Source organism: Sabethes cyaneus, chromosome 2, assembly GCF_943734655.1.
Source record: "Sabethes cyaneus chromosome 2, idSabCyanKW18_F2, whole genome shotgun sequence".
NCBI classification, from domain to species: domain Eukaryota; kingdom Metazoa; phylum Arthropoda; class Insecta; order Diptera; family Culicidae; genus Sabethes; species Sabethes cyaneus.
Window position 1 is genome coordinate 110714559 of NC_071354.1, and position 26140 is coordinate 110740698.

At 39.5% G+C, this 26140-nt stretch overlaps 1 protein-coding gene and 1 long non-coding RNA gene across 2 annotated transcripts; one reads left to right on the forward strand and one right to left on the reverse strand.

Moving 5' to 3' along the window:
* Positions 1-4902: 4902 nt before the first annotated feature.
* Positions 4903-5729, forward strand: LOC128737468 (protein canopy homolog 4). Its single transcript, XM_053832107.1, has 2 exons — positions 4903-5193; positions 5254-5729. Exons 1-2 carry the CDS (start codon positions 5030-5032, stop codon positions 5723-5725), a joined length of 636 nt encoding a protein of 211 aa, XP_053688082.1. The 5' UTR covers positions 4903-5029; the 3' UTR covers positions 5726-5729.
* Positions 5730-8884: 3155 nt separating this feature from the next.
* Positions 8885-20102, reverse strand: LOC128738334 (uncharacterized). The gene is made up of 3 exons (XR_008412094.1): positions 19837-20102; positions 19647-19740; positions 8885-9002 (listed from the first exon to the last, which is right to left on the reverse strand). It is a non-coding gene; the product is annotated as an uncharacterized LOC128738334 (long non-coding RNA).
* Positions 20103-26140: the final 6038 nt, after the last annotated feature.

Below are 26140 nucleotides of genomic sequence, written 5' to 3' on the forward strand. Positions count from 1 at the left end.
TATATAGAACGCCAGTGTCACTGCAGTGCGCGTGGCAAACATCACACATGTTCAGATGATGTATTTACATTATATGCATATGTGTGTGTGCCTGAGATTCATCAAAACGGGAATCTCATTGTCAAACTTTGACAACCAGTTTAAAATTTCAAATATGGCTGCCAAGTAATGTGATTGGAAACTTCGCTGTCTTCAAATTTCTGAAAAAATCGGTGCAAAAGGACGCAGTTGTGAGATTCAATTCATCCAGATGAAAAGAAAAAGAACGTTTAAAAACATTTCACTGGCATGAAAACACAGTGATGACCCAAGTAACCAGTGAGCACTTAAAGAAGCAGAAATATAACTTTTTATTAGCCTATGGTGCACACCATATCGTGCAGCACTGATCTATCCAGCTTTTTACGAGCCATAATGGCGGACGTGTTCGTAATATTTGGACAGCATTTTTGACATTTCCCTAATACATCGCACGTTTGCTTTCCGCGCGTTCACGGTAAAACTAAAGGAATGTACGGAAAGAAAACGTGCGATGTACAAGGGAAATGTCAAAAATGCTGTTCAAATATTACGAACGCCTGCGCCATTATGGCTCGTAAAAAGCTGGATATGCTTATAAAACGCTATTCGCTATGACGGCGCCGCAGTGGAGACACCTTCATTAGTTTCGAGTTTGCGTGAAGCAGAATAGCGATTTGTTAATGAGTGCAAAAGACAGAAACATGTCGGAAATAATTTTCACGCATTCAGCTACGGGCAGTTCTGTAAGTGTAAAAGAGGTGCCGTCATAGCGAATTAAAAAGCCGGTTTTGGCGAAATATCCGGCTACATTAGTGCTTGGAGATTTACAAATGCATAAAACGTAACGCCTGTTGCGTAACGGTAAAACGTCAAACATAGAAAATGGGAAAAATATATGTTTATCCTTTTTATCTTCCCTCTCTGTTATCCTTATCCTCTGTTAGGCCCAAACAGAATGCTACGTCAACGCATCCGTCAGCGTCAATTTGACAGTAAACCCATGGGAAAACTGCCAGAATACCGCTGACGGACGCATTCACGCAGCATTCTGTTTGGCCCTTAACTGACTCAGCTAGCTGCCTCGATGCACTCCACAGCGGAAAATTCAAGCACCCCTGGATCCAATCAACTGAACGAGAACTTTTAAAACGCAAAATTACTTTCTGCTGGATACCTGGGCATGCAGGCATACCAGAAAATGAGGAAGCAGACACCCTAGCAAACCAAGGAAGAAAAAATACGGCATTAAACATACCTATCCCCTCCGAAGACATCATACGCGAACAAAAAACTACAAGGTATACAGCCCTAAGGGTTGTACGAAAGGGTGACGTAGGACTATGTCATATAATACTCATTACATTGATAACATGTTTTAATCGATGAAGTATAACTTTATGTCTGATCATTAGATCAAAGACTAATGCAAACTGCATTTATGGCATATGCATATTTGAGTATCTGTGAGTATCATTGTTTGAGTGTTTATTTGTAAAAGAAGAGCGAAATATTCTGATTTAATTCTTCATTGAATCAATGGTGGTTTTGAAAAAAACCGTTTGAAATTGTTTGGTGGCCCTGAAAAGAACTATGTTTGAGCTGATAGTACTTCTTAAAAATCAGTACTATAATTACTATTGCCAATATATAGATGGATGTCGCTATTCGGTCCTTTAGACTCTAGGATGATGGTTGCCCGCTAATACAGGAGTGATAGGAAATACCAAATCACTGTAAAGTAGTAATAGATTAGTTTTATCAAAATACTGACCGTCCGTCAGTGCGATCGTGCGATAAATGAGCAAGCGGCGAACCAAGTGTACCATTTTATAGTCACTGGCACTGCCGCTGCTACTTGTAAGCTAGTGTGGGTGGTGAAGGAAACCATATCGGCTGCTGCTGCTTAAATGATTGTCCGACACTGATTGAGCAAGCTATCGAACAATTTCGCATGTCTGCGATGGGGATAATGCCAAATATAACGTAAAGTGCATCGTGTGGGATTCACGTTGGCCATTGCCCGCTGATTCCGCTTGTCTTCGGGGTCGGTGTTGCCGTCAATAGCCATCGATGTTGCCAATTGGATTGGAAAAGGGGTGTGGCTTACAAAGTGGTCTCAAAGGTTATCATTTGGATCCAAATCCTTTGGTGTATCTAATTGTCGTCCGTGCCTGTGAAGCTAGGCGATCACAAGGGAAATGTATGGGAAAATTCGACCTTAAAACTTTACACACATTTTCACTATTTAGCGTATAAAAAAATATTATTAATATGTTACTATAAAATTGCTGGACATTTTATCTATCCAACGACATATTAACTGTTATGTTTCGTTCAGTAGTATAAGTAGAATCAATATATAAAGAATGCCAGTGTCGCTGTTTTTCTATAGGACTCATTGTGGTAAACATGATGCTAACAATCTGTATCAAGTCTGTGAATCGGGAACTTCATTGTCAAAGTTGCTCATAGTTATTTATCTGTTCTGTATCTGTGCGCTGGTTGGTGCTGTCATCAGTGCGTTCTCCGCTGTGTTTTTATGCCAGTTAGAGTGACTATATACAGAGTGGCGACAATGTCAAAATTGGAATGATAATTATCTGTCAGTGTCATTCCAATCGAGCAGATGACCTATCCAACGCGTATGCAGGAAAGAGAAAGAAAAACCTTGGAAAAACCGCATTGCATACATTTGGGATGACTTGTCGCCACTCTGTATACAGTCACTCTAATGCCAGTGAAATGGTTTTAAACAGTAGAATCAATATATATATATATAGAATGCCAGTGTCGCTGTTTTTCTATAGGACTCATTGTGGTAAACATGATGTCAACAATCTGTATCAAGTCTGTGAATCGGGAACTTCGTTGTCAAAGTTGCTCATTGTTATTTATCTGTTCTTTATCTGTGCGCTGGTTGGTGCTGTCATCAGTGCGTTCTCCGCTGTGTTTTTATGCCAGTGAAATAGTTTTAAACGTTCCTTTTCTTTTCGTCCGGATGAATAGAATCCCACAACTGCGCCCTTTTGCACTGACTTTTTCAGAAATTTGAAACAAGCGAAGTTTCCAATCACATTACTTGGCAGCCATAATTGAAATTTTAAACTGGTTGTCAAAGTTTGACAATGAGATTCCCCTTTTGATGAATCTCAGGCACACACACATTTGCATATATAATGTAAATACATTATTTATTTACAAGTCTTCGAATTAATCGTACAGACTGGTCCTACTACTTAATCTACGCTTAAAAATTGTTTTACTTATGTTAAAGTCATAGCACTCAGATACATTTTCGAAATTTCGGCAACACATATCAAATGGATTATTTCGGCCATATCTGAACATGTGTGATGTTTATCACGCGCACTGCAGCGACACTGGCATTCTATATATATTGATTATACTTTTTAAACGTTCTTTTTCTTTTCGTCCGGATGAATAGAATCCCTCAACTGCGCCCTTTTGCACCGATTTTTTCAGAAATTTGAAGCAAGCGAAGTTTCCAATCACATTACTTGGCAGCCATATTTGAAATTTTAAACTGGTTGTCAAAGCTTGACAATGAGATTCCCCTTTTGATGATCTCAGGCACACACACATTTGCATATATAATGTAAATACATCATCTGAACATGTGTGATGTTTACCACGCACACTGCAGCGACACTGGCATTATATATATATTGATTATACTGTAGTATAGTAGCTATTAGCGTTTGAAATATTTCATTCAAACGTTACACTTCTATTTTTCGTTTTTACAAAGTGCTACCCAGTCCCAGTATAGTAAACAAAGACGTACTCCTACGTCAAAAAAAAAAAAAAAATAAATCCGTAGATCGTAAATGTGCATCGGAACAACGGATCCTCACGCGACTATGGATAGGCCACACTCGGACGCCCCACGCCTATCTAATGGAGAAAAATCCACCCCCAACCTGCCAATATTGTGGTGTTTAACTTACAGTTGAGCACGTACTGACTGAATGCCGAGGTTTCAACGAAGAAAGAAAGAAGCATGGTATCAATGGAACACTGTCTGAGATTCTCGCTAATGATAACACAAAAGAAAAAGCACTATTAGGATTCATTAAGGAAACAAAAATTATTATATAGTGAAGTAAAACCTCTAAGCTATAGAGATGAATGAATTTAAAATTTAAAATCTTTTTAATCAATAAAAAAAGAAATAATTAATTTATAGTAATCACAAGCGATTGATTACTGGTAATCATAGGTAATCAGTAAAGTAATCAAAAGTAACTTTTTTCGCTTTTTTCAAAGGTGCGTAGTAATCATTGCTGTTGGAAACCCCTTGAAACACCTCAAATACCTAGAGTGACTATATGTATAGAGTGGCGACAATGTCAAAATTGGAATGATAATTATCTGTCAGTGTCATTCCAATCGAGCAGGCGACCTACCCAACACGTATGCAGGAAAGAGAAAGAAAAACCTTGGAAAACCCGCATTGCATACATTTGGGATGACTTGTCGCCACTCGTATATAGTCACTTAGAGTGACTATATACAGAGTGGCGACAATGTCAAAATTGGAATGATAATTATCTGTCAGTGTCATTCCAATCGAGCAGACGGCCTATCCAACGCGTATGCAGGAAAGAGAAAGAAAAACCTTGGAAAAACCGCATTGCATACATTTGGGATGACTTGTCGCCACTCTGTATATAGTCACTCTATAGTCACTCTACCCAACACGTATGCAGGAAAGAGAAAGAAAAACCTTGGAAAACCCGCATTGCATACATTTGGGATGACTTGTCGCCACTCTGTATATAGTCACTCTACAAATACCTATATATGCCGAATTGTCAAAACTTGCATGAAAACAGTGAAAACAAAAGCCAAAAATATTTAAATACTTGCTTTTTATTTATCTATCTTACGTTTTAATGGTTTTAATTAAATACTGTATAGGTACTAGATTGATAAGATCTAAGTCTAGGCGATACACTCATCAAAACGCTATTTGTTCTGATTAAAAATGAATATATGGTTTTTGTTGTTGGTGGCTCTAGTACATTGCGGTCCTGAAGAAAACGAAGGCGTAAAATATGCAAGTAAATGTGAAGCTTGTAAGATTCTTGCTACTGAACTAGAAGCCCGTCTTTTTGAGACCGGACGATCTCACGATGTGTTGGAGCTCGGGTATGTTGAAAAACCTGTCCACCATGACTCCAAAATATTATTGTTCTCTTTTTTTATCAGGTATTCTGTAGATGACGTTAAGCCAAAGAAACGTACCGAATATCGCAGAAGCGAACTCCGTTTATTAGAATCTTTGGAAAACGTATGCGACCGTATTTTGGAGTACAATATTCACAAAGAACGACAGGATAGTACAAGATTTGCGAAAGGCATGTCTCAAACGTTCCAAACTTTACATGGCTTGGTAGACAAAGGGGTTAAGGTAGATCTTGGGATCCCTTTTGAACTGTGGGATAAGCCATCTGCGGAAATTACCCAAATGAAAACTCAATGTGAAACAATGGTTGAAAACTTCGAGAATATCATTGAGCAATGGTATTTTAACAAACAAAACCAAATTCCGTTAATAAAATATCTATGCGAAAACGAGGTGTTAAAGGGTAAAAATAGTAAATGTTTATATGAAACTTTTAAAAATACAAAAGTTGATGAAGATGTACAAGATTATAGGGGAAAAAACCAAGAGCTCTAAAAATATTCAATATGTTCTTTGAAAGGAGAAACGACTGCAAGAGTGAAACACTTTCATTGATTTATACCTTAAATGAGGACAACGAATATTACCCGACTATTTTAGAGAAGAGAGAGGGATTTTAGAAAGGATACAGAATTTTTTTAGATTATAGTCACTTTAACAGCTTATGTCATTCGTGACTTCTGCGGGGTTGGGATTTGAACCCGGGTCCTCGGCGTGAGAGCAGATCCCTGTCACGACAGCTGTCAGCTGAAGCCGCCTCCTATAGTGGTGGTAATAGAGGTAGACAACAAATTTTCAAACAAAATTTATACGAGACTACCCATGTATTAAATGCTGCGCAGTATGATGAATGCAGCGTGTTTCCCGTCTTTCGTTTATCGTAAAAAATAAGACTATCAAAAGACAGAATTTTTCCTTTTTTATGTTGGCGATAACAAAAAACGAAAAACGAAAATGAACACTAGTACCATCTATGATCGACATTCCCAAATATCAAATAGCAACATTGGAATCCCTCGAAGGACCAAGTATTTTTTATGGGTAATTCCCCTTCTTTCGTCAAAAAGCGCCACTGACCAAAACGGAGACATTCCCAACTAAGCCCAAATTTGAAATGACGGTTTAATCGGTACGAAGAATGGAAAACGAGTGTTATGTCTGTTTGTCTGTGATAAAACCGTCTGATTGGTCTGTCAAATACTAAAATGTGCCCAAATTCCAGGGGGGATCTATCGGTAAGGAATTGTGAAACTCACATGTGAAGGGGCAGGCAGGTGACCATAATTTTCAATGCCGCTCTTGCTACTTTCTTTCTCACCGATTTGCTGCTCTTGGCTGCATATGTAGCTTCCGAAAAGTTTCTTAGGGACCGTTCAATAATGACATCCATTGCTTATGGGGGGAAGCGGGGTGTCAATTTTGTGACAGGTTGTGACAAAGGGGGGGAGGGGGTCTAGGCAAATGTGACATCCTTCGAAGAAAATTTTATTTTCATCATAGGCTGCAAAAATTTGCATTTATTTCGATTTTCAAACTTATCTTACTTCAGAAGATCGCAGCAGGGCCCGACATCGTCGAAACACTTAAATGAAACGGATTCTCTCCTACCTTTGCTTCACTCAAGAAGCGACTTGTTTCAATTGTTGAACAGAATCTTTCAAGTAAGCTTCAATTGAAGCTGGTAATTGTTCCAGCAGACGTCGCTTGAAAGTCAGGTACAATTTGTCAATGTTAACTGGATAGATCACGCATTACATTAAAGAATATAAGTTGCTCAATTTCAGTTCGTTTGCAATCAAAGTTTCTAGCCTTTTACTAAATATTTGATAGAAAAGTACAATGAACTCTAAGATATTGTCACGATGTAATGAAACCTGTTTCGCCGACGCAGATCGAAGCTTGTTTTAAAGCGAAGCGGTGCTACTTTAATTGAAACCAAAGCTTCATTTTTTCACTGATTTGTGACGATTTGCAAGAAATGGCTGAGTCTTAACTAAAAAAATTACATACAAGCAAGTCAGCAGTTCTATAAAAAAATCTGTAAAAAGCAGCATTTTCTATGTTTTTTAATCATACTCTAACTCTTAAAAGGTTAATCTAGTTTTATAATTTTATAAACTACTTTTTGCTTTCAACACGCTTTTCATTTTTATTTTGAGTTTGTGTGACGTCCAGAAGGGGGGGGGGGGTTTGAGTTTTGTGACACAATCGGAAAGAGGGGCGAGGGGGGGGGTATCTAAAAAAGCAGAAATTTGGTGGACGTCATTATTGAATCGTCCCTTAGTTTGTTTTATTTACGCTAAAAATCAGATAAATGCATTATCGGGATCAAAACAATACAAACGACAATTGCGCTGCGTGTTTGGGTTTGAGTTTCTGTCAACTGCAGCAGACAAAAATAGAGTTGCGAGTCCCCTGGCTTGAAATCAATCACACGTCGTTTGGTCCATGACAGTACAAGCGTCATGGACCAAACACCATCTGCGGTAACACAGACAGAAATAGATTCCCCCTGCCAAATTCTGACAGGAAGAAAATTTGACGATGAAGCAAACAGTGTAGGGGAGTGTCGTCGTGGTTGGGCCACAGAGAACAGACATCCAAGCGAAAGGTCTCCACTTGGATAAAACTTATGTCAAATTAGTTGGGAAACTACAGCGGACCCCCGTTCGTTTGAACTGCAAACTAACGGGGTTAGTTTTTAATTTGAACAACTGGTAACCCTAAATATGCTGGAACTTGTGTGAACTGGCTGCCCTGCTCTTTGTTATTGTTTTGGTGGTTTGATTCAGTTGGCATTCTCAGCGAAATTTACATAAGATTTTCATAGGAAATACTTATGTTTTTTTGCCAAAGCAAAATACTATGTTAATCATACGATTTTCTAATGATAATCAATCGAACCACGCTTATGATTTTCATACATCCTGTATCGAAGAACATAGCGATTTCTTATGAAATTTAATATTTTTTCAAATGCATATCATACGATTTTTTGATGAAAATCAATCGAACCAAACTTATGATTTTCATACATCGTGCATCGAAAAACATACAGATTTCTTATGAAAATTAACATTTTCTCAAATGCAAATCATACGATTACGATATGAAATGTTAATATATGTCGTATGGGAATTATAGCGGCCCCGTATAATTTTCATAAAAAAGACCAATAATTTTCATACGAAAACTATATGATTAATGGAAGAATTTTCTTATGGATTTTAATACTTTTTATATGGTTTTTTATAGTACACACCATGAATTGTGTATTTATGAATCCCGCACTACGCTCGCCGAACGTGGTGATAGGGAACACAACAGTTATCGTTCTTACATCAAAAATTATCTATTTACCGACCCATTTTGGATGTAATGTTGCCAATCTAGGCAAGGAAACATTGTACCCAAAATCGGCTGGGAACAAGATAATTTTTAATGTCATCAGAACGATAGTTGTCGTGTCCCCTATCACCGCGTTCAGCGAGCTTAGTGTGGGATTAATAAATACCTAATTCATAGCGTGTATTATATGCACCTGTGAAGCATTTTTTCTTGTTCTTACGTTAAAACGATTTAAATACATAAACTGTAAGTCTGTTTATAATTTATATATTTATTTTGTTTTAATTTTTGTATTTATTTTTCCTTTTAAAGTTATAATATCTCAATTTAGGATCTAATTAAATTTCTATTGCTGGTTTCAATCCGTTTGGTGCTTTAGTTGGAGTTAGCACAGTGTTCAAACCAAGAACTTGTAGCCGCAAGTCTGAAAGAGTTAATGAAAAATATTTAAATTTTATATATGTATTAGCAATTCGATAAAATAAGGCACCATCAAAATTTAAAAGTACTCTGATTTTGTCCAAATTTTATGTACTTTATTTTTATCGGAAAATTTTAATTTAAACCCGTATTTTTTTTAAAATACTTTTCAAGGGTGGTGTCCTTGAAGGAGTTTATTAATAAAATAATAACAATAGGGTTACCTTGAATTCAGTGAATACGAACTTTTTTTAAATAATTAAAAAATTCTTCCAGAATGTTGGAGAACATACTAAAATAAGCAACTTTGCTGAATATAGTAGGGGAGAGTAGTCAACAGTGAGTCAACGGGATTAGTTACGTCATAAAACATTCAAGATCCATGACATTTTCATGGAAAATGAAGTTTGTGAACCTACATCGCATAATGTAGTTTGAGAAAAAATTGTTGATTTTTTTATATCTATACCTATAAAAATGGATTTCTGTCTGTCTGTCTGTCCATATGTTCCTTTTAGAATCGAAAACTACTGAACCGATCGGCGTGAAAATTTGCATGTAGGGTTTTTTGGGGTTGCCGAAGGTTCTCTCGATGGCAAAAGACCCCTCCTCCCACTAAAAGGGGGGGGGGGGCTCCCATACTAATCTATGCCTATAAAAATGGATTTCTGTCTGCTCTATGTTCCTTACAGAATCGAAAACTATTGAACCGATCGGAGTGAAAATTTGCATGTAGGGATTTTTGGGGCCAGGGAAGCTTTTTATGAAGATTCGAGACCCCCTCCCTTTGGAATAGGTGGCTCCCATACAAATCACACACAAATTTCTGCATAACTCGAGAACTAATCAAGTAAATGAAATCAAATTTGGTATGTGGAGGATTTTGGGGGCATGAATATTTTTCATGGTGACTTAAGACCCCTATCCCTTCTGAAAGTACCATTTCGTAAGAGTGATCCTCTCCGCTTTCGTTCGTTCGGACCTAACTGAAGAAAAGTAATAGAGGTCAGTAGACTTAGGAAAACAAATATACCTAGACAGAGGTGATTTCTGCGGGAGCTACCCCCTGAGTAGCCGGTGCTTCCGACGGCGCGTCGCTGGCATCACTTGTTTCATTTGTATGAGAATCCTTCCTACTTATCACAGGGGTGAGGATCCCCAAATGAGGAAATATGTTTTTCATTTCTTAAAAGAAAGAGGGGTCTCAGTACACCACAGAAAAAAAATCCTGCCTTCAAAAACCCCCATATGCCAAATTAAGCTCCATTTGCTTGATTAGTTCACGAGTTAAATGGAAATTTGTACAGTGGACTCTCGGAAAAGTTAATCGATTGGGGAATGGGTCGATTAACTTTTCCGAAATATTAACTTTTCTGAGTAGGTAGTCCTAAAAATCATTGAAAATGATAAATACAAAGGCGAAAAATGCATTCCAGGATATAGGATACACATTTGTATGTATTTAGAAGTTCTAATGAAAAGATATATGTAGTAAGATCTTTATGAAATAATACTTAGCTCCTTTCAGTAAGTTTAAAATAGTCGGTTCACTAGTTTACTTTTGTATTTTCGTAGTCTGCGACTACGTTTTAATAATGTTCGTATTTTAGTTCCTTCTTTTGCATTTAAAATTCAATCTGAGTTTGCGCTTTTCCAGTATGTTATTAATCAGTATCACGATCAGTAGTTTTCGATTCTGTAAGGAACATATGGACAGACAGACAGAAATACATTTTTATATATAAGACTAGCTGATCCGGAAAAGGTTGGTAAACGGCTAGATAATGCGGAATATAGTGGTCGTTAGCCTCATAGTGGTCGTTAGCCTCTTATCCAGCAACTCCGATCCCGACCTCCTCGTGGTACCAGCCGGAATACGAGCAACCTTAGCGGAGATCGGGTAACCAACCCCGGTGGAAACTAAGGTCGTATACTAACCGGGAAGGAGGTATAGTGCGTCTCGGCACTATGAGATGGCAGCCCCATCGCGAGACTCGGTAGTGTTGCCCCAGTACGGCTACACACCTAAACTAAACTTAACTAACAACATTCAAGCATATTCGGAGCGGAATATTCGGCATCGACCTAGGCGACGAAATAAGGACGACGAATGGAGACTCGGGACTTGGAACTGCAGATCGCTAAATTTCGCAGGTTGCGAGCGGGTGCTGATTGAACAGCTGGAACCCCGCAAACTCGGCATCGTAGCTCTGCATGAAATCTGTCGCAAAGGAGAGAAGGTATGGAAGATCCGTGGCGGAAAGGCCCAGTTTTACCAGAGCGGTGGCGCTACCAACGAACTGGGAACGGGCTTTGTAGTGCTGGGCGGAATGCAGGATCGCGTGATAGATTGGAAGGCGATCAACGAGAGAATGTGTGTATTGAGGATAAAGGGCCATTTCTTCAATTTAGCATCATTAACGTGCACTGCCCGCACGAAGGTAGACCCGACGATGAGAAAGAAGCGTTCTACGCGAGGCTGGAGGCTACGTACGACAGCTGCTCGTCACGGGACATCAAGATCGTCATCGGGGATATGAACGCCCAGGTCGGTAGGGAAGAAATGTATAGACCGGTGGTAGGACCCCATAGCCTGCACACCGACACAAACGATAACGGCCAACGATGTATAAACTTCGCAGCTTCCCGAGGCCTGGTGATCCGAAGTACCTTTTTCCCGCGCAAGGATATCCACAAAGCCACCTGGAGATCACCTGACCAACGTACAATGAACCAAATTGACCACGTTCTCATAGAGGGCCGGTTCTTCTCTAACATCACGAACGTACGCTCCCGTCGGGGTGCGGATATTGATTCTGACCATTACCTAGTAGCAGTACATGTGCGCTCAAAGCTGTCCACCGTATACCGGACACGTCAAAGCCGCCCTCCTCGGCTGAACATCAGGCAGCTAGATAACCCACAAGCTGCCGAGAACTCCGCGCGAGTACTGAATGAGGCACTGCCCTCTTCCGAGGAGTTAGGTGCTTCAAACCTCGAAGACGGTTGGGGCAGAATACACTCGGCCATCGGAGAGGCCGCTACCGCGGCACTAGGTATTGAGCCTCGGAGTACACAAAATGATTGGTTTGATGGGGAATGCCAACAAGCGGTGGAGGAGAAAAAAAACGCTTGGAAAAATTATCTAAGTATTGCCACTAGAGAGAACCTGGCCAAGTATCGACGAGCTAGGAACCAGTTGACCACGATCCTGAGGAGAAAAAAGCGCCAAAAGGAGGACAGAGATCGTGAAGAATTAGAACAACTATTCCGAGCTAATGACACGCGCAAGTTTTATGAGAAGGTGAACCAAACTCGGAAGGGCTACACACCGAAACCTGACATGTGTAGGGACGAGGGAAAGAATCTAATTACAAACGAGCGCGAGGTGGTCGACAGATGGAAGCAGTTCTTCGATGAACACCTCAATGGCGAAGTCGCAGAAGGAGGCGGAACGGAAATTAACCTAGGAGCGCCCATGGAAGATAGTGATGTCCTAGCACCTGATCTCCAAGAAGTCAAACGAGAAATCAGGTTGCTGAAGACCAATAAAGCCGCTGGGAAGGACCGCCTACCGGCAGAGCTTTATAAACATGGCGGGGAAACGCTAGCAAAGGCTCTACACTGGGTTATTTCGAGGATTTGGGAGGAGGAAAAGCTACCGGAGGAATGGATGGAAGGAGTGGTTTGTCCCATCTACAAAAAGGGTGATCGGCTAGACTGCTGCAACTATCGTGGTATTACGCTGGTAAACGCCGCCTACAAGGTACTCTCCCAGATCCTGTTACGCCGGCTGTCACCGATAGCACAAGGTTTCGTAGGGAATTATCAGGCGGGTTTCATGGGGGCTCGCGCAACTACGGACCAAATGTTTACTATCCGACAGATCTTACAGAAATGTCGGGAGTACAACGTGCCCACGCATCACATCTTTATCGATTTCAAAGCAGCATACGATACAGTCGATCGAGACAAGCTATGGCAGATAATGCACGAATACGGTTTCCCGGACAAACTGACGCGACTGATCAGAGCTACATTGGATCGAGTGATGTGTTTCGTACGCATCTCTGGGACACTCTCGAGTCCCTTCGAGACGCGACGAGGGTTGAGACAAGGTGACGGTCTATCCTGCATGCTGTTCAACATCGCTCTTGAGGGGGTGATCCGACGAGCGGGCATTGAAACGAGAGGCACGATTTTTACCAAGAGTAGCCAACTTCTAGGCTTTGCAGATGACTTCGATATCATAGCCAGGAACTTTGCGACGGCGGAGGCAATCTACGCCAGACTGAAAGCGGAGTCTAGGAGAATTGGGCTAAAAATAAATGCGTCGAAGACCAAATACATGAAAGGAAGAGGCTCAAAGGAAACAAATGCGCGCCTCCCACGGACGGTTACCGTTGACGGCGACGAACTAGAAGTGGTAGAAGAGTTCGTGTATTTGGGATCGCTGGTGACCGCGGACAACAACACTAGTAAGGAGATCCAGCGGCGCATCCAAGCGGGAAATCGGGCCTACTTTGCCCTTCGTAAAACGCTACGATCAGGAAGCATACGCCGCCGCACGAAGCTAACAATGTACAAAACCATTATTAGACCGGTAGTTCTTTATGGACTTGAAGCCGTGACGCTGCTTACGGAGGACATACGCGCCCTTGCCGTGTTTGAGCGGAAAGTGCTGCGGACGATATTTGGCGGAGTACAAACTGAAAGCGGAGAGTGGCGGAGGCGTATGAATCACGAGCTACAGGCACTGCTTGGGGAGACTCCCATCGTACATCTAGCGAAAGTTAGCAGGCTACGGTGGGCCGGACACGTCGTAAGGATGCCGGACGACAGTGCGACGAAAACGGTCCTCTTCAACAACCCCACCGGCACCAGGAACAGGGGGGCCCAACGTGCACGATGGCTCGACCAGGTCGAAAGCGATTTGCGACTTCTGAGACGACTAGGAAATTGGCGACGAGTGGCCCAAGACCGAGTTGAATAGAGACGAGTGCTTGAAACAGCACGAGCCACCCCGGCTCTATGCTGCTGAAGAAGACTAGCTGATCCGACAAACTTCGTATCGCTACAAACTAAACTGCTGTACATAAATCCGGAATCTCAGATGACATTTTTGAGGAGTTCAACCTTAGAATAAATCATTTTTGGCAGTTACGTAACTATGAAAGCATGGGTAGTTCAATGCACAAATTTCCAATTTTACCGGACATTAAAGTAGAAAACAACTCCCCCCATTGTTTAGACAGAAAAACTAAAACGGATATCATTTAAATATTCGCCGTGATTGTATAACATTTCGCCGAATACCAGTTTGCGGAAAACCAATTCTCGAATGACCTTTTCGCGGAAAGTACCATATCGCAGTGGTGATTTCCATCTTACTCGCCGCCGCTCGTTTGGACCCAACTGAAGGAAAGTAATAGAGGTCAGTAGATCTAGGAAAACAAATAAACCTAGACGCTGAATCATCTAGTGTTACTACAAATAGTTTTTGGTGGTCTTGTTATTGACTGTTTTATGGAAGAGTCTAAAATCTCTCGAGTTCGATTAGTTTGAGTTACGCAAAAATTTCAGTTTTATTTGTATGATAGTCCCCCACCACCTCAATCCACCATGGAAAAAATTGCTTTCTCCAGAAAACCTCACATGCCGAATTTGGTTCCGCTTGCTTGATTAGTTCTCGATTTATGCAGAAATTTGTTTTCATGTGTATGGGAACCCCCCCCCCCCCTCTTAAAGGGCCTCGTAAAACCCCCACATATCAAATTTGGTTCCATTTGCTTGATTAGTTCTCGAGTTATGCAGAAATGCGTGTTTCATTTGTATGGGAGTTCCCCCTCTTAAAGGAGGGAGGGGTCTTAATTCACCATAAAAAAAATTCCTGCCTCCAAAAGTCCCCACATGCTAAATTTGACTCCATTCGTATTTCATTTGTATGAGAGCCATTCCTCTTAGAGAGGCAAGGGGTCTTAATACACCATAGAAATAATTTCTGCCTTCAAAAACCCTCACATGCCAAATTTGGTTCCATTTGCTTGATTAGTTCCCGAGTTATGAGGAAACTTGTATTTCATTTGTATGGGACAACCCCCCCTTCTTAACCTTCCTAGTGCATTGGGGTCGTTTTCGACCCATCGGCATGCTTACAAAGGTTGATACTCAGTAACGGAACGAGCTAGAGACTTGAAATTTTCTGACTTTTCCTAACTTTGGAAAACTAACATTGTTAGGGAGTTTCAGCTTTCAGCGACATCTAGAAGTGCCATAGCAAAAAAAGTTACATATTATGCATTGGGGTCGAAAACGACCCAAGTTTTGAAATTGCTCTCATTCATCTATTTTCAATCCGAATTTCGTTTTCTTTACCTCGTTTGAAAGATATGCCCAATACCTGGCACCCAAGGCCACTTCTGCGTCGGTTCCGGAACACCCACTACCAGGACCCGGGGGACACTTTTATACTTTTTGGCTTGATAAAATAAGACTAGTGGAAGTACAATGGGGACACTTCTGCACCCGAATGGCCACTTCACCATCGGTTCCGGAACACTCGGTACCCGGTTTTTGAGGACAATTTTGAATTTTAGAATGATTTATATTGCGACACGTCAAATTTCATCACATTGATAACATAAGACTATTGAAAGTATAATAAAGACATTTTGTAGGCAAACGGCCACATCAGCATCGGTCCTAGAACAACCAGTAACCAGTTTTTGGGGACATTTTTATATTTTAGGATAACTCATAATGCGACATATAAAATCACATCGGCTTAATAAAATAAGACTGAAAGTAAAACAGTGTCATTTAGAAGCCAAATGGCAACTTTACCATCGGTTCTGGAACATCCGATGCCAGTTTCTGGGGGCATTTTTGGATTTTGCGGTACCTCAAATCACATCGCGTTTATAAAATAACTGTGGAAGCACAATGGGGTGTCAGTCGCATATAATCCGGTACCCGGTATTTATATTGAACCTTAAAACGGGGTAACACGGGCAGATGAATTGCCCTGGAATCCAAAAATGTCGCCAAAAACCGGGTACCGGATAGCCCGAAACCGATGGTGAAACGGTAATTTTGGCTGGAAATTTTATTGGTACACTGGCATTAGTGTTATTTTATCAAGCCAATATGATTTGATGTACCGCAAAATGAATTATCTCAAAATATAAAAATGTCCCCCGGGACCTGGTACTGGGTGTTCCGGAACCGACGCAGAAGTGGCCATTAGTCAACAAATATTCCTTAACATACCTTGGGTGCCAGTTTTTGGCCATAGTTTTCAAACGAGGTAAAGAAAACGAAATTCGGATTGAAAATGGATGAATGAGAGCACTTTCAAAACTTGGGTCGTTTTCGACCCCAATGCATGTGTAACTTTTTTCTAATGCATTAGGAACGTTAACGAAAAAAGAGGTCATAATTCACCATAGAAAAAACTGCAAGGTATACAACTCTAAGGGTTGTACGAAAGGGTGACGTAGGACTAAATCGGATCATTAGATCAAAGACTGATGTAAACTGCATTTCAGGCATATGTATGTTTATAAGAATCTGTGAGTGCCATTAAGAGCAAAAGTGAAATATTCAGATTCAATTCTTCATTGAATGCAATGGTGGCTTTGACAATACGTGGACGAGGGTTCATAAGTACAACGCCTGCAACCATTAAGATATAGATTTTTTTTAAAAATCACTTGTGTGCATCATAAAAGTTGAAATTGTAATGAATGACCAGCCTACAGATTATTGTATTAAATATAATTATGCGTAGCTTGACATATTCCAATAGTCTTACTTTAACCACAGAGAACAGATTAACAGGCTCGAAGGAAGTAATCGATTTTTTGTGTGTAAAATCTGTCGGTGGCGCCCTCCAGAAATAGTTTGCCAAACGCATCAAAAAATGTGCATGTACCTTTATCAATATTTCCTTGTGCTGAAGTTACATAGCAGCGATGGCAGTGACATCAAGATTTAGTTTGCCACTTACTGCTCGAGGGGTGCTCTATCGAAGGATTACTCGTAGATTACATAAAAACCTTTTGCACACTTTTTATCGATTACCTGGTAGTCTGTTCTCTGTGCTTTAACTCCCTTGAGGCCTTTCAAAGGGCCATTGGTTACAAGTAACATTAAAGCCAAAGCACGTTCATCGTAAATATGACGTGCCATTCGAATGTCCTTCTCTTTTAACATGAATGGCAACAGGCACGTAAGGTAACGGCGTCGATTCACTATCTTTTGCTTCGAGAAGGTTTGACTAGTTTATTTTCACACCTTACCGCTTGTTACATAGCAGAAAATATGGCACATACGCAAAAATTTCTGTTATATTTGGGACGATTCAAATATGACGTCCACCAAATTTCTGCTTTTTTAAACCCCCCCCTCCCCCCTCTGTCCGATTGTGTCACAAAACTCAAACTCCCCCCCCCCTTTGGACGTCACACAAACTCAAAATAAAAATGAAAAGCGTGTTGAAAGTAAAAGAGGTTTATAAAACTAGCTTAAGCTTTTAAGAGTTAATGTATGATTTAAAAAAAAATAGAAAATAACAATTAATAAAAAATAATAACTACGAACAAGGGCTCTAACAACATTCAATTGCAAATTGTTACAAATCAATGAAAAAATGAAGCTTTGGTTTCAATTGCAGTAGCATGGCTCCGCTTCAAAACAAGCTTCAATCTGCGTTGGCGAAGCAGGTTTCACTACGTCGTGACGATAGCTTTTAGAGTTCATTATACTTTTCTATCCATTATTTAGTAAAAAGCTAGAAACTTTGATTGCAAATGAACTGAAATTGATGTGTAAATTGATCCTTTAATGTAACGCGTGGTCTATCTAGTTAACATTGACAAATTGTGCCTGACTTTCAAGCGCCGTCAGCTGGAACAATAGGTTCGAAAATCGAAATAAATCAATGAGTGATGAATGACTGAGAAACATTTTTTTGCTGCCTTTTGATGAAAATGCAATTTTTTTTCGACGGATGTCACATTTGCCTAGACCCCCTCCCCCCCCCCTTTGTCACAACCTGTCACAAAATTGACACCCCCCTCCCCCCCATAAGCAATGGACGTCATTATTGAATGATCCCTTTGTATGAGAGTCCTTATCCTGGGTGAGGGGTCTCAAACCATCATAAAATAAATTCATGCCTCCAAAAACCCCCACATGCCAAATTTTGTTCCATTAGCTTAATTAGTTCTCGAGTTATGAGGAAATTTGTATTTTATTTGTATGGGAGCCCCCTCCTATAGAGGGAAGGGGTCATAATGCACCATAGAAAAATTCTTGCTTTCTGAAACCTCCACATGCTAAATTTGGTTCCATTTGCTTAAAGTTCTCGAGTTTTGGGGAAATTTGTACTTCATTTGTATGGGAGCCCTCCCCCTTCCCCTTAGAAGGGGAAACGGTCTCAGTACACCATAGAAAAAAATCCTGCCTTCTGAAACTTCCACATGCCAAATTTGGTTCCATTTGCTTGATTAGTTCTCGTGTTTTGAGGTAATTTGTGTTTCATTTGTATAAGAGCCCCCCCTCTTACGCCCTCCTTAAAATTGCTCTCTTAAAATTGCTTCTCCATAAAATTTCTGGTCATTTTATCTATCCAACGACACATAAATTGTTCAGTTTCATACAGTAGTTCAGAAGTTATTAAATTTTGAAATCTTTTATTCAAACGTTACACTTCTATTTTCGTTTTCAGAAAGTGCTATCCAGTCCCAGTATAGTAAACAAAGACGTAGTCCTACGTCAAAATTCATCCCTGCAAAAATCCCCACATACCAAATTTGGTTCCGTTTGCTAGATTAGTTTTTGAGATATACAGAAATTTGTATTTCATTTGTATGGGAACCCGCCTCCTAAAGGAGAGCGTCTTAAAGGTTCAAACACGCGTGATTGATTTCTGGGATTTCAAAAGCAGTTTTGCGTCTGTCAGAACGCAATGGTAAATTTTCATGAACATATCTTGTGTTTTGAGCATGAAAACTGCTTTTGAATCCTAGAAATTAATGACGCGTGCTTGAGCCTTAAAAGCTCGATGCTCCTGCATCCATGGATATCGCAGAACTGTTGTAATTCAATACTACCACCGGATGGTCGCAATTATGCCTACAAGCTACTACTTTATCTTCGCAGATAGTTACATTATTATCGAGACTACGATCGATGAAGATGATAAAGCCCTCCCTGTATTTCCTGTGAAAAAATACGTGAGCTTTTGATCGCTTTAACAGATAAAAAATATCAAGTTCAAGTTATCAAGTGCGTCCCTTGTCATTGTTCCATAGTGGCAATGAGAAGACTAATTAAATTTCTAACACGTTCCCAGTTTTCCCTAGTGGCGAATGCTACACTAGAGTTAAAATAACTCACTTCAATCCCACAACATAATACAACAGATAAAAAAGTGCCTCATTTCTTAAAACAAACTATAAATCGTCATCTAAAAACCTTGAAAACTATGTCAATAAAGCCCAGCTAATTAAAGCAAATCAGGTCACTCCTTCAGAGTGTCTCTCTAAATATATATATATAAACAAAATAAAAAAAATATGGCTCGTTACCATTTCTACAATTGAGCCTTAAGAAAATAGATAACTTATTAAACATAATTCTTTACCTATGTAGCACCGAGCAGCAACCAGTTCCATTTTCATCGTGCCATGTTGCGTAATCCGAATAAAATCAGGAATTCTGTTACTTTAATCGTTTTCCTGCAAAGTAATTTAAACCATTTTAAACAATGCGGTAGGTAGATAAATGAGTTCCTAAACCTACGTAATACAAAGCAGCAGCAAGCTCCTCCGTACCGTTTGTTTTTGTTATTCCGAAGGTTCGATCAGTTAGCGGGTTGCGGGAATACCGGCTTCTCTAGCAGCAAACACATCACGATAACAAGTTCCCAAACGTCGTATATTTGCCGGATCTTCCCGATCGTTCCGTTCAGATAGTTCCGAAACAGGTTTAGGAAAAGCAGCTCGTAGTATCATACAAACTGCACCAATAGCAACTATAACGGAAAATGGTAATGAAACACGACGTGCCGGAAAAATATAATCCAAAGGCAGGAAACAACTTACCGGCAGACCAACTTTTCCTTTGCATTAATTGTGCCGAAAAACAATTAGCTAGCTACACATTATCCACTCGTTCGATATTATGTCCCGCAACACGCCGACCGCAAACAAAATGCGAAAAAGATTAAATTCGCAACGTAATATTAAAAATTCACACATTTAAATAACGCGCACATTCAGAAACAAACAAAACACGAAAACTTTTGACAGCCGACGATCGTTACACGATAAAACAAGACGAAACGAAAAAGTTATAAACAACCCAAAAATGGGTAATCAACCTGTATTTCATACGTCACACGTATGAAATTCAAAGTGAACTATTATGTTTTTCTTCCTGCAGCTTATGAAGTTCTTTATTTTGCGTATGACAATCATACGTTTCGTATGAACGCGAAATTATATACCATTTACCTGATTCATACGATCCATGTTATGAAAATCCTATGTGAATTTCGCTGAAATTTGCAAGTAGCAAATATTTATTCTCCCAACCCATCGGCAGACAACCATGTTTTCGCCGCCATCTCGTGTGTGCGAAAATGAGATAGCATGTCAGCACTGCGTTTCACTCAACTGCCAGCAGTCTGATTTGGGCCCGCTGTCAAATTTTGAGCCCAGGATATGCTGTCGCTGACGTTCACTGCAGCTCGATATAGAGATGTCGATGGGGTGCATTCTCCGATCGGATTTCTACCCTAATCATTGGGAAAACGCAATGTGAAACAGATTAAACACGCTAGATAAGCACAAACAAATCGTGTTTATGTGCATTGTCTGCATAAGCAAACGATGTCATATTGAGTATGACGTTTGAACCATTTTTAATTTGCACGTCGTGCAAACCAACGGGGTTCAAATTAAAAAGTGTTCAGATTAAAAACGGTCAAACGAACGGGGTTCCACGGTATAGTGATGATGTCGCTAAAGGCGCTTAAAATTCTAGACTAAACTCACAACAGCTAGCTTCTGGCGCTAGCATTACGCATACAGTCCACATATACTAGCGCCAGAGGAGCCAAAGGTTGTCAGTGTGCAAATTAAAAAAATCATTTAGTTGGGAAACTATAGTGGTGGTGACGCTAGCATATTAGGTAATTTTAATTTGTAATTTTATCCAAGAATTCGCGAAAAATTTGTTTTTGAATGGATGTCTGTTCTCTGTGCCTTCTGCCATCTTAATGTGGGCGGGAGCCACTGTGCCCCCTTTCCTGTTAGCGTACGACAACCGAAGTTGCGTACCCCAGCTGGCACCTCGTAGAGGTAGGAATAGGAGTTAATGAACAGAGGTTATGGAATGCACATGTTCACCCTTTGCCACTCGGTCCCCAGGTAGTTGTGGAGAAAATCGGGGACGTGACAACGTGTGGATAGAAGACCGCCGTCTGATCCGATTGCATATCAACCAACTTCAATGTCGTGCTGTACAGCGTCCACTATTTTTGAAGGTTCGCAAGCAAAGGAGTTGCAGCAAGTTCATCTAAATCAACCGAAGCTACACATGTACGAGCCCGGCGGGTACGGGTACGGGTGCGGGTTTCGGGCAAATTTTCCGCTACCCGACCATCTCTAACATGTACCATGGACCCCCGTTCGTTTGACCGTTTTCAATCTGAACACTTTTTAATTTGAACCTCGTTGGTTTGCACGACGTGCAAATTAAAAATGGTTCAAACGTCATACTCAATATGCCATCATTTGCTTGTGCAGACAATGCACATAAAATCGATTTGTTTGTGCTGATCTAGCTTGTTTAATCTGTTTCACATTGCGTTTTCCCAACGATTATGGTAGAAATCCGATCGGAGAATGAATATTCGCTGCTTGCAACTGCCAACTGAATCAAACCACCAAAACAATAACAAAGAGCAGGGCAGCCAGTTCACACAAGTTCCAGCATATTTAGGGTTACCAGTTGTTCAAATTAAAAACTAACCCCGTTAGTTTGCATGAGGAATCGTCCAAACGAGGGGGTCCGCTGTATATCTATTATTGCAGATTGCATCAAAAATGCGAAATACAAGGAACTTGCAGACAAAATGATGATGATGATGGTCCCGCCGCATACCCCCACAAAGGATTGAGCAAGACGTGATATCTATGAGATAATTATTATAACAATATGAACCAGTTATGCAAAAAAACGAACTGGTTTTATATACAGAAGTCAAGTCAAGTTAAGAAGTTAAAGTTATTTATATCCGTATGTCGCGCGCGAGGCTCAAACTTTTGTAGACTACTCTTGTATTTTTTTATTTATAATATGAAAGAAAAAAATTCATCATCACCATCGTGGCGAACATAGTAGTTACTGTGGCATTACAAGAATAAAGAAATAAATAAATTAAGAAAAAATATGAATATAATTTCAATTACAATGAGATCATTCGTAAAAAAACTTCGTCAGTTACAATCTTCTATTCAATAAAATAAATAAATAAATAATCCTAAAATGAAATAGTCTGTTTAATACGTCGTCAGTTATAATCTAAGTCAATAAATATTTTTAAAAAACTGATTTTACGTGTGAAATACATAGCCTCTTAAACTCTGCAAGCGTTGACGCACGTTTAATGTGTCTTGGCATCGAATTGAAAACATTTATTCCTTTATAAAATAACGAATTTTGTGAAGCACCTGACAAGAAATTCGGTGTTCTTACTTCATCCGCGTTTCTAATATTATATCTATGATAGTCTCTTCCTCTTTCAATTCGATTATACAAATACTGAAGCAGCAAACCGTTGACTACTTTATAAATGAACACCATAGTCAGATAAACAATTCGTTGCTTCACTGACAACCATTGTAAAACGTCCAGCATTAAAACTGAGGAAGTAAATCTGTCACATCTTAAATTAAAATTAAACGCATAATTTTGTTCTGCAAGCGCTGTAGTCTCACTATTTGTGTTTCAGTGGCCAAAAATAAAATGGAAGGGCAAAAGTCTAGGTGAGGAGAGATAATTGATTTGTATAGCTATATTTTACTCCAAACAGTTAAATCGTTTTTCAATCGGCATAAAATTCCATACTTTTTGGCTATTTTCTTGATGACATTGTCAATGTGAGCATTGAACTTTAGTTTGTCATCAATAATCACGCCTAGATATTTAATCTCCCGGACGCGTTAAATTGCCTCATTATCAATTTTAACGGAGACATTCTCATTTAACCGATTGCGCGAAATTACCATGAATTTAGTCTTAGTTATATTCAATTTCAATTGCTTATACTTCAACCATCTACCTAGAGAACGCAAATCTTCATTCAAATGTGAAACGGCTGCATGCAAATCTTTAGCTGCAATGAACAACACGGTATCGTCTGCAAAAAGGTTAATATTACAAAAACGTAAAACCCGTCGCATGTCATTTATATACATAATAAATAAAAGGAGCCCTAATACACTTCCTTGGGGCACACCAAGATTATTACACGTTGGACTAGATACAGAATCATTAAAAGCCGTCCTTTGAGTTCTGCTAGACAAATAGCTTTCAAACCATTTGAATGCAGTACTCGTAATTCCAAAGTGCTCGATTGTTCTCAACAATACAGGCCTGGAAATTGTCTCAAAAGCGCGTTTCAGATCCAAGAAAACAGCAACTATTGTGTGTTTACGATCTAAATAGTCTTTCCATTTTGCTAACACCAAATTCAATGCGGTTTCACAAGAATGACCTTTTCGATAGCCCGATTGTTCCGGAATCAACAAGGAATTACAATTTAAATATTCCAGCATCTGGTATTTAACAACAAGTTCTAATATTTTCTCTAAAGTGTGCAACATATTGATGGGACGAAACTCTTTGGCTTGGATCGTTCCAGCAACCTTTTGAATCGGAACAACCAACGATTCTTTCCACACTTGAGGTACATGTCCAGTTTGCAGAGATTCATTAATAATGTCCAACAAAGTGTGATTAATGACGTGAAAGCAATCTTGAATTACTCTAGCATTTACATTATCTACTCCAGCCGTTTTTCCTAGCGAAAAGCAAATTTTTCTAAGTTCGTCTAATGTAATTGGTTGAAAACCTTCAAATCTACAATTGCTATTTATTGGCCGTTTTATTTCATCTGGTTCATCCATCAATTCAATTGATTGATTAATTAACGAAACGCTATCGACAAAATAATTATTAAATTTGGATGCAATTGTCAATTCTGACTCTTCCAATGTGCCATTAAAAGTTATGGACCGCGGTTTACAATTGGTAGGTTTCAATAAAGTGTTTAATATTTTCCATAACTCTTTGCTGTTGTTTTGATGCTGAATAATCTTCCTCTGAATGTGTTCACATCTAGTTTTCTTAATCTCTTGTGAATATTTATTGCGTGCGTTCGTGTACTTATACCAATGATTTTGACTATTAGATCTATTAAACTTTTTGTACCATTTGTCCTTCTTACGTTTAAGGCGCAAGAGATCTAAATTGTACCAGCTGTTCGAGTTTTTCAACAAAACAAATTTTTCTTCAACTAATTGATTCGTACACGTCTTCAGAGTATTAGTAAGAACAGCTGCAGATTCATCTAAATTACCGGCTGCGAACGGAAAATCCACAAATAGTATCAAAATTGGAATAAACATGATCAATCAGAGTTCTACTATGTTGGGAAATGCGCGTGTATTCATCTACCGTTTGCCTTAAATTGAAAAATTCCGCAAGATGCTTCAAATGATGACAGTTTGAGTTATCAAGCCAATTTATATTAAAGTCCTTAGCCAATATATTTAATTTACTTGAATCAAGAAATGTCTCCAGCCAATCTTCCAAGATTTCAACGAAACGTTGGTCGCTAGAATTGGGTGAATGGTATAAAACACCGTAGATACCCATCTTCATGCCACGCACAACTGTAATACCCAAGAACCAGTTGCCCTCATTCACTTCGTTGAGACAAAGCTTGAATTGAACTGATTCTCTGACATAAATAGCAACACCACCAGTATGTCTAGAATGTGATAAACAAGCAGCGACGGTGTATCCCGGAATGCTATATTGATCAAATGCTTCGTTTTCAACCATGTGAGTTTCTGCTAAAAACACTAAAAGTGGACGTTGTTCTTCAACAATCTGGCGTAGTGCAACGTAGTTTGTTGACAACCCCGCAATATTAAAATACAAAAAAAATCTATTTTATTTACATTCTTCTCGGAAACTTCTTGCTATTTATTGAAACGCAAACTGCTTTTCTTTTGTTCAAAGAGCCTTTTATAAATTAAACATTCGGAGCTAAATGCGGCATGGCCGATGTAATCCGATTTTTGCGTGACTCGAACTAAAAATAGTTTATTTGCATTTTCTATCAACAATATTATTAATTTTACTTACAATAAGTCGTCTCGTACTGCGAATATAGCCTCGCTTCAAAGATGACTTTAGGCAACTATGTCCTGCTAATTGAATGAATGTATAGATATATTTATTGTTGCTTTAGTAAGGAAGTAAATAGTTACCGCTTTTAATAAACAATCAGGAATTAATAACTATCTCCTGGGGCGATTTAACTGCTCGATGTGTTAGAGCTATAGAAATCTAAACTTAAGCTTTTAACAATGTCTGCCAGCAATAGTATATTAATTCTAATCTGTTTTATCTAAACCCTACACTCACTCACTCACTGGTGTTATCAAATGAGATCAAGTAGTCACCTGTGGTGTAATATGTCTGTAATCGTGTATAACAGGGGGCTGGCATGGTACGTGCGTTAACAGCCGACGTCCAAGTTAATTTTACGCTCTTTATTAGTTTTTAAACAATTAATACATTTCAACATAGTTGACGTACACTCCGATGTCTTGTGATTCAGACTACACCTTGAGCATGTGACTTGGTTGGTAAACGGCTGGATAATGCGGAATATAGACCCCATAGTGGTCGTTAGCCTCTTATCCAGCCACTCCGATCCCGACCTCCTCGTGGTACCAGCCGGAATACGAGCAACCTTAGCGGAGATCGGGTAACCAACCCCGGTGGAAACTAAGGTCGTATACTAACCGGGAAGGAGGTAGTGAGTCTCGGCACTAT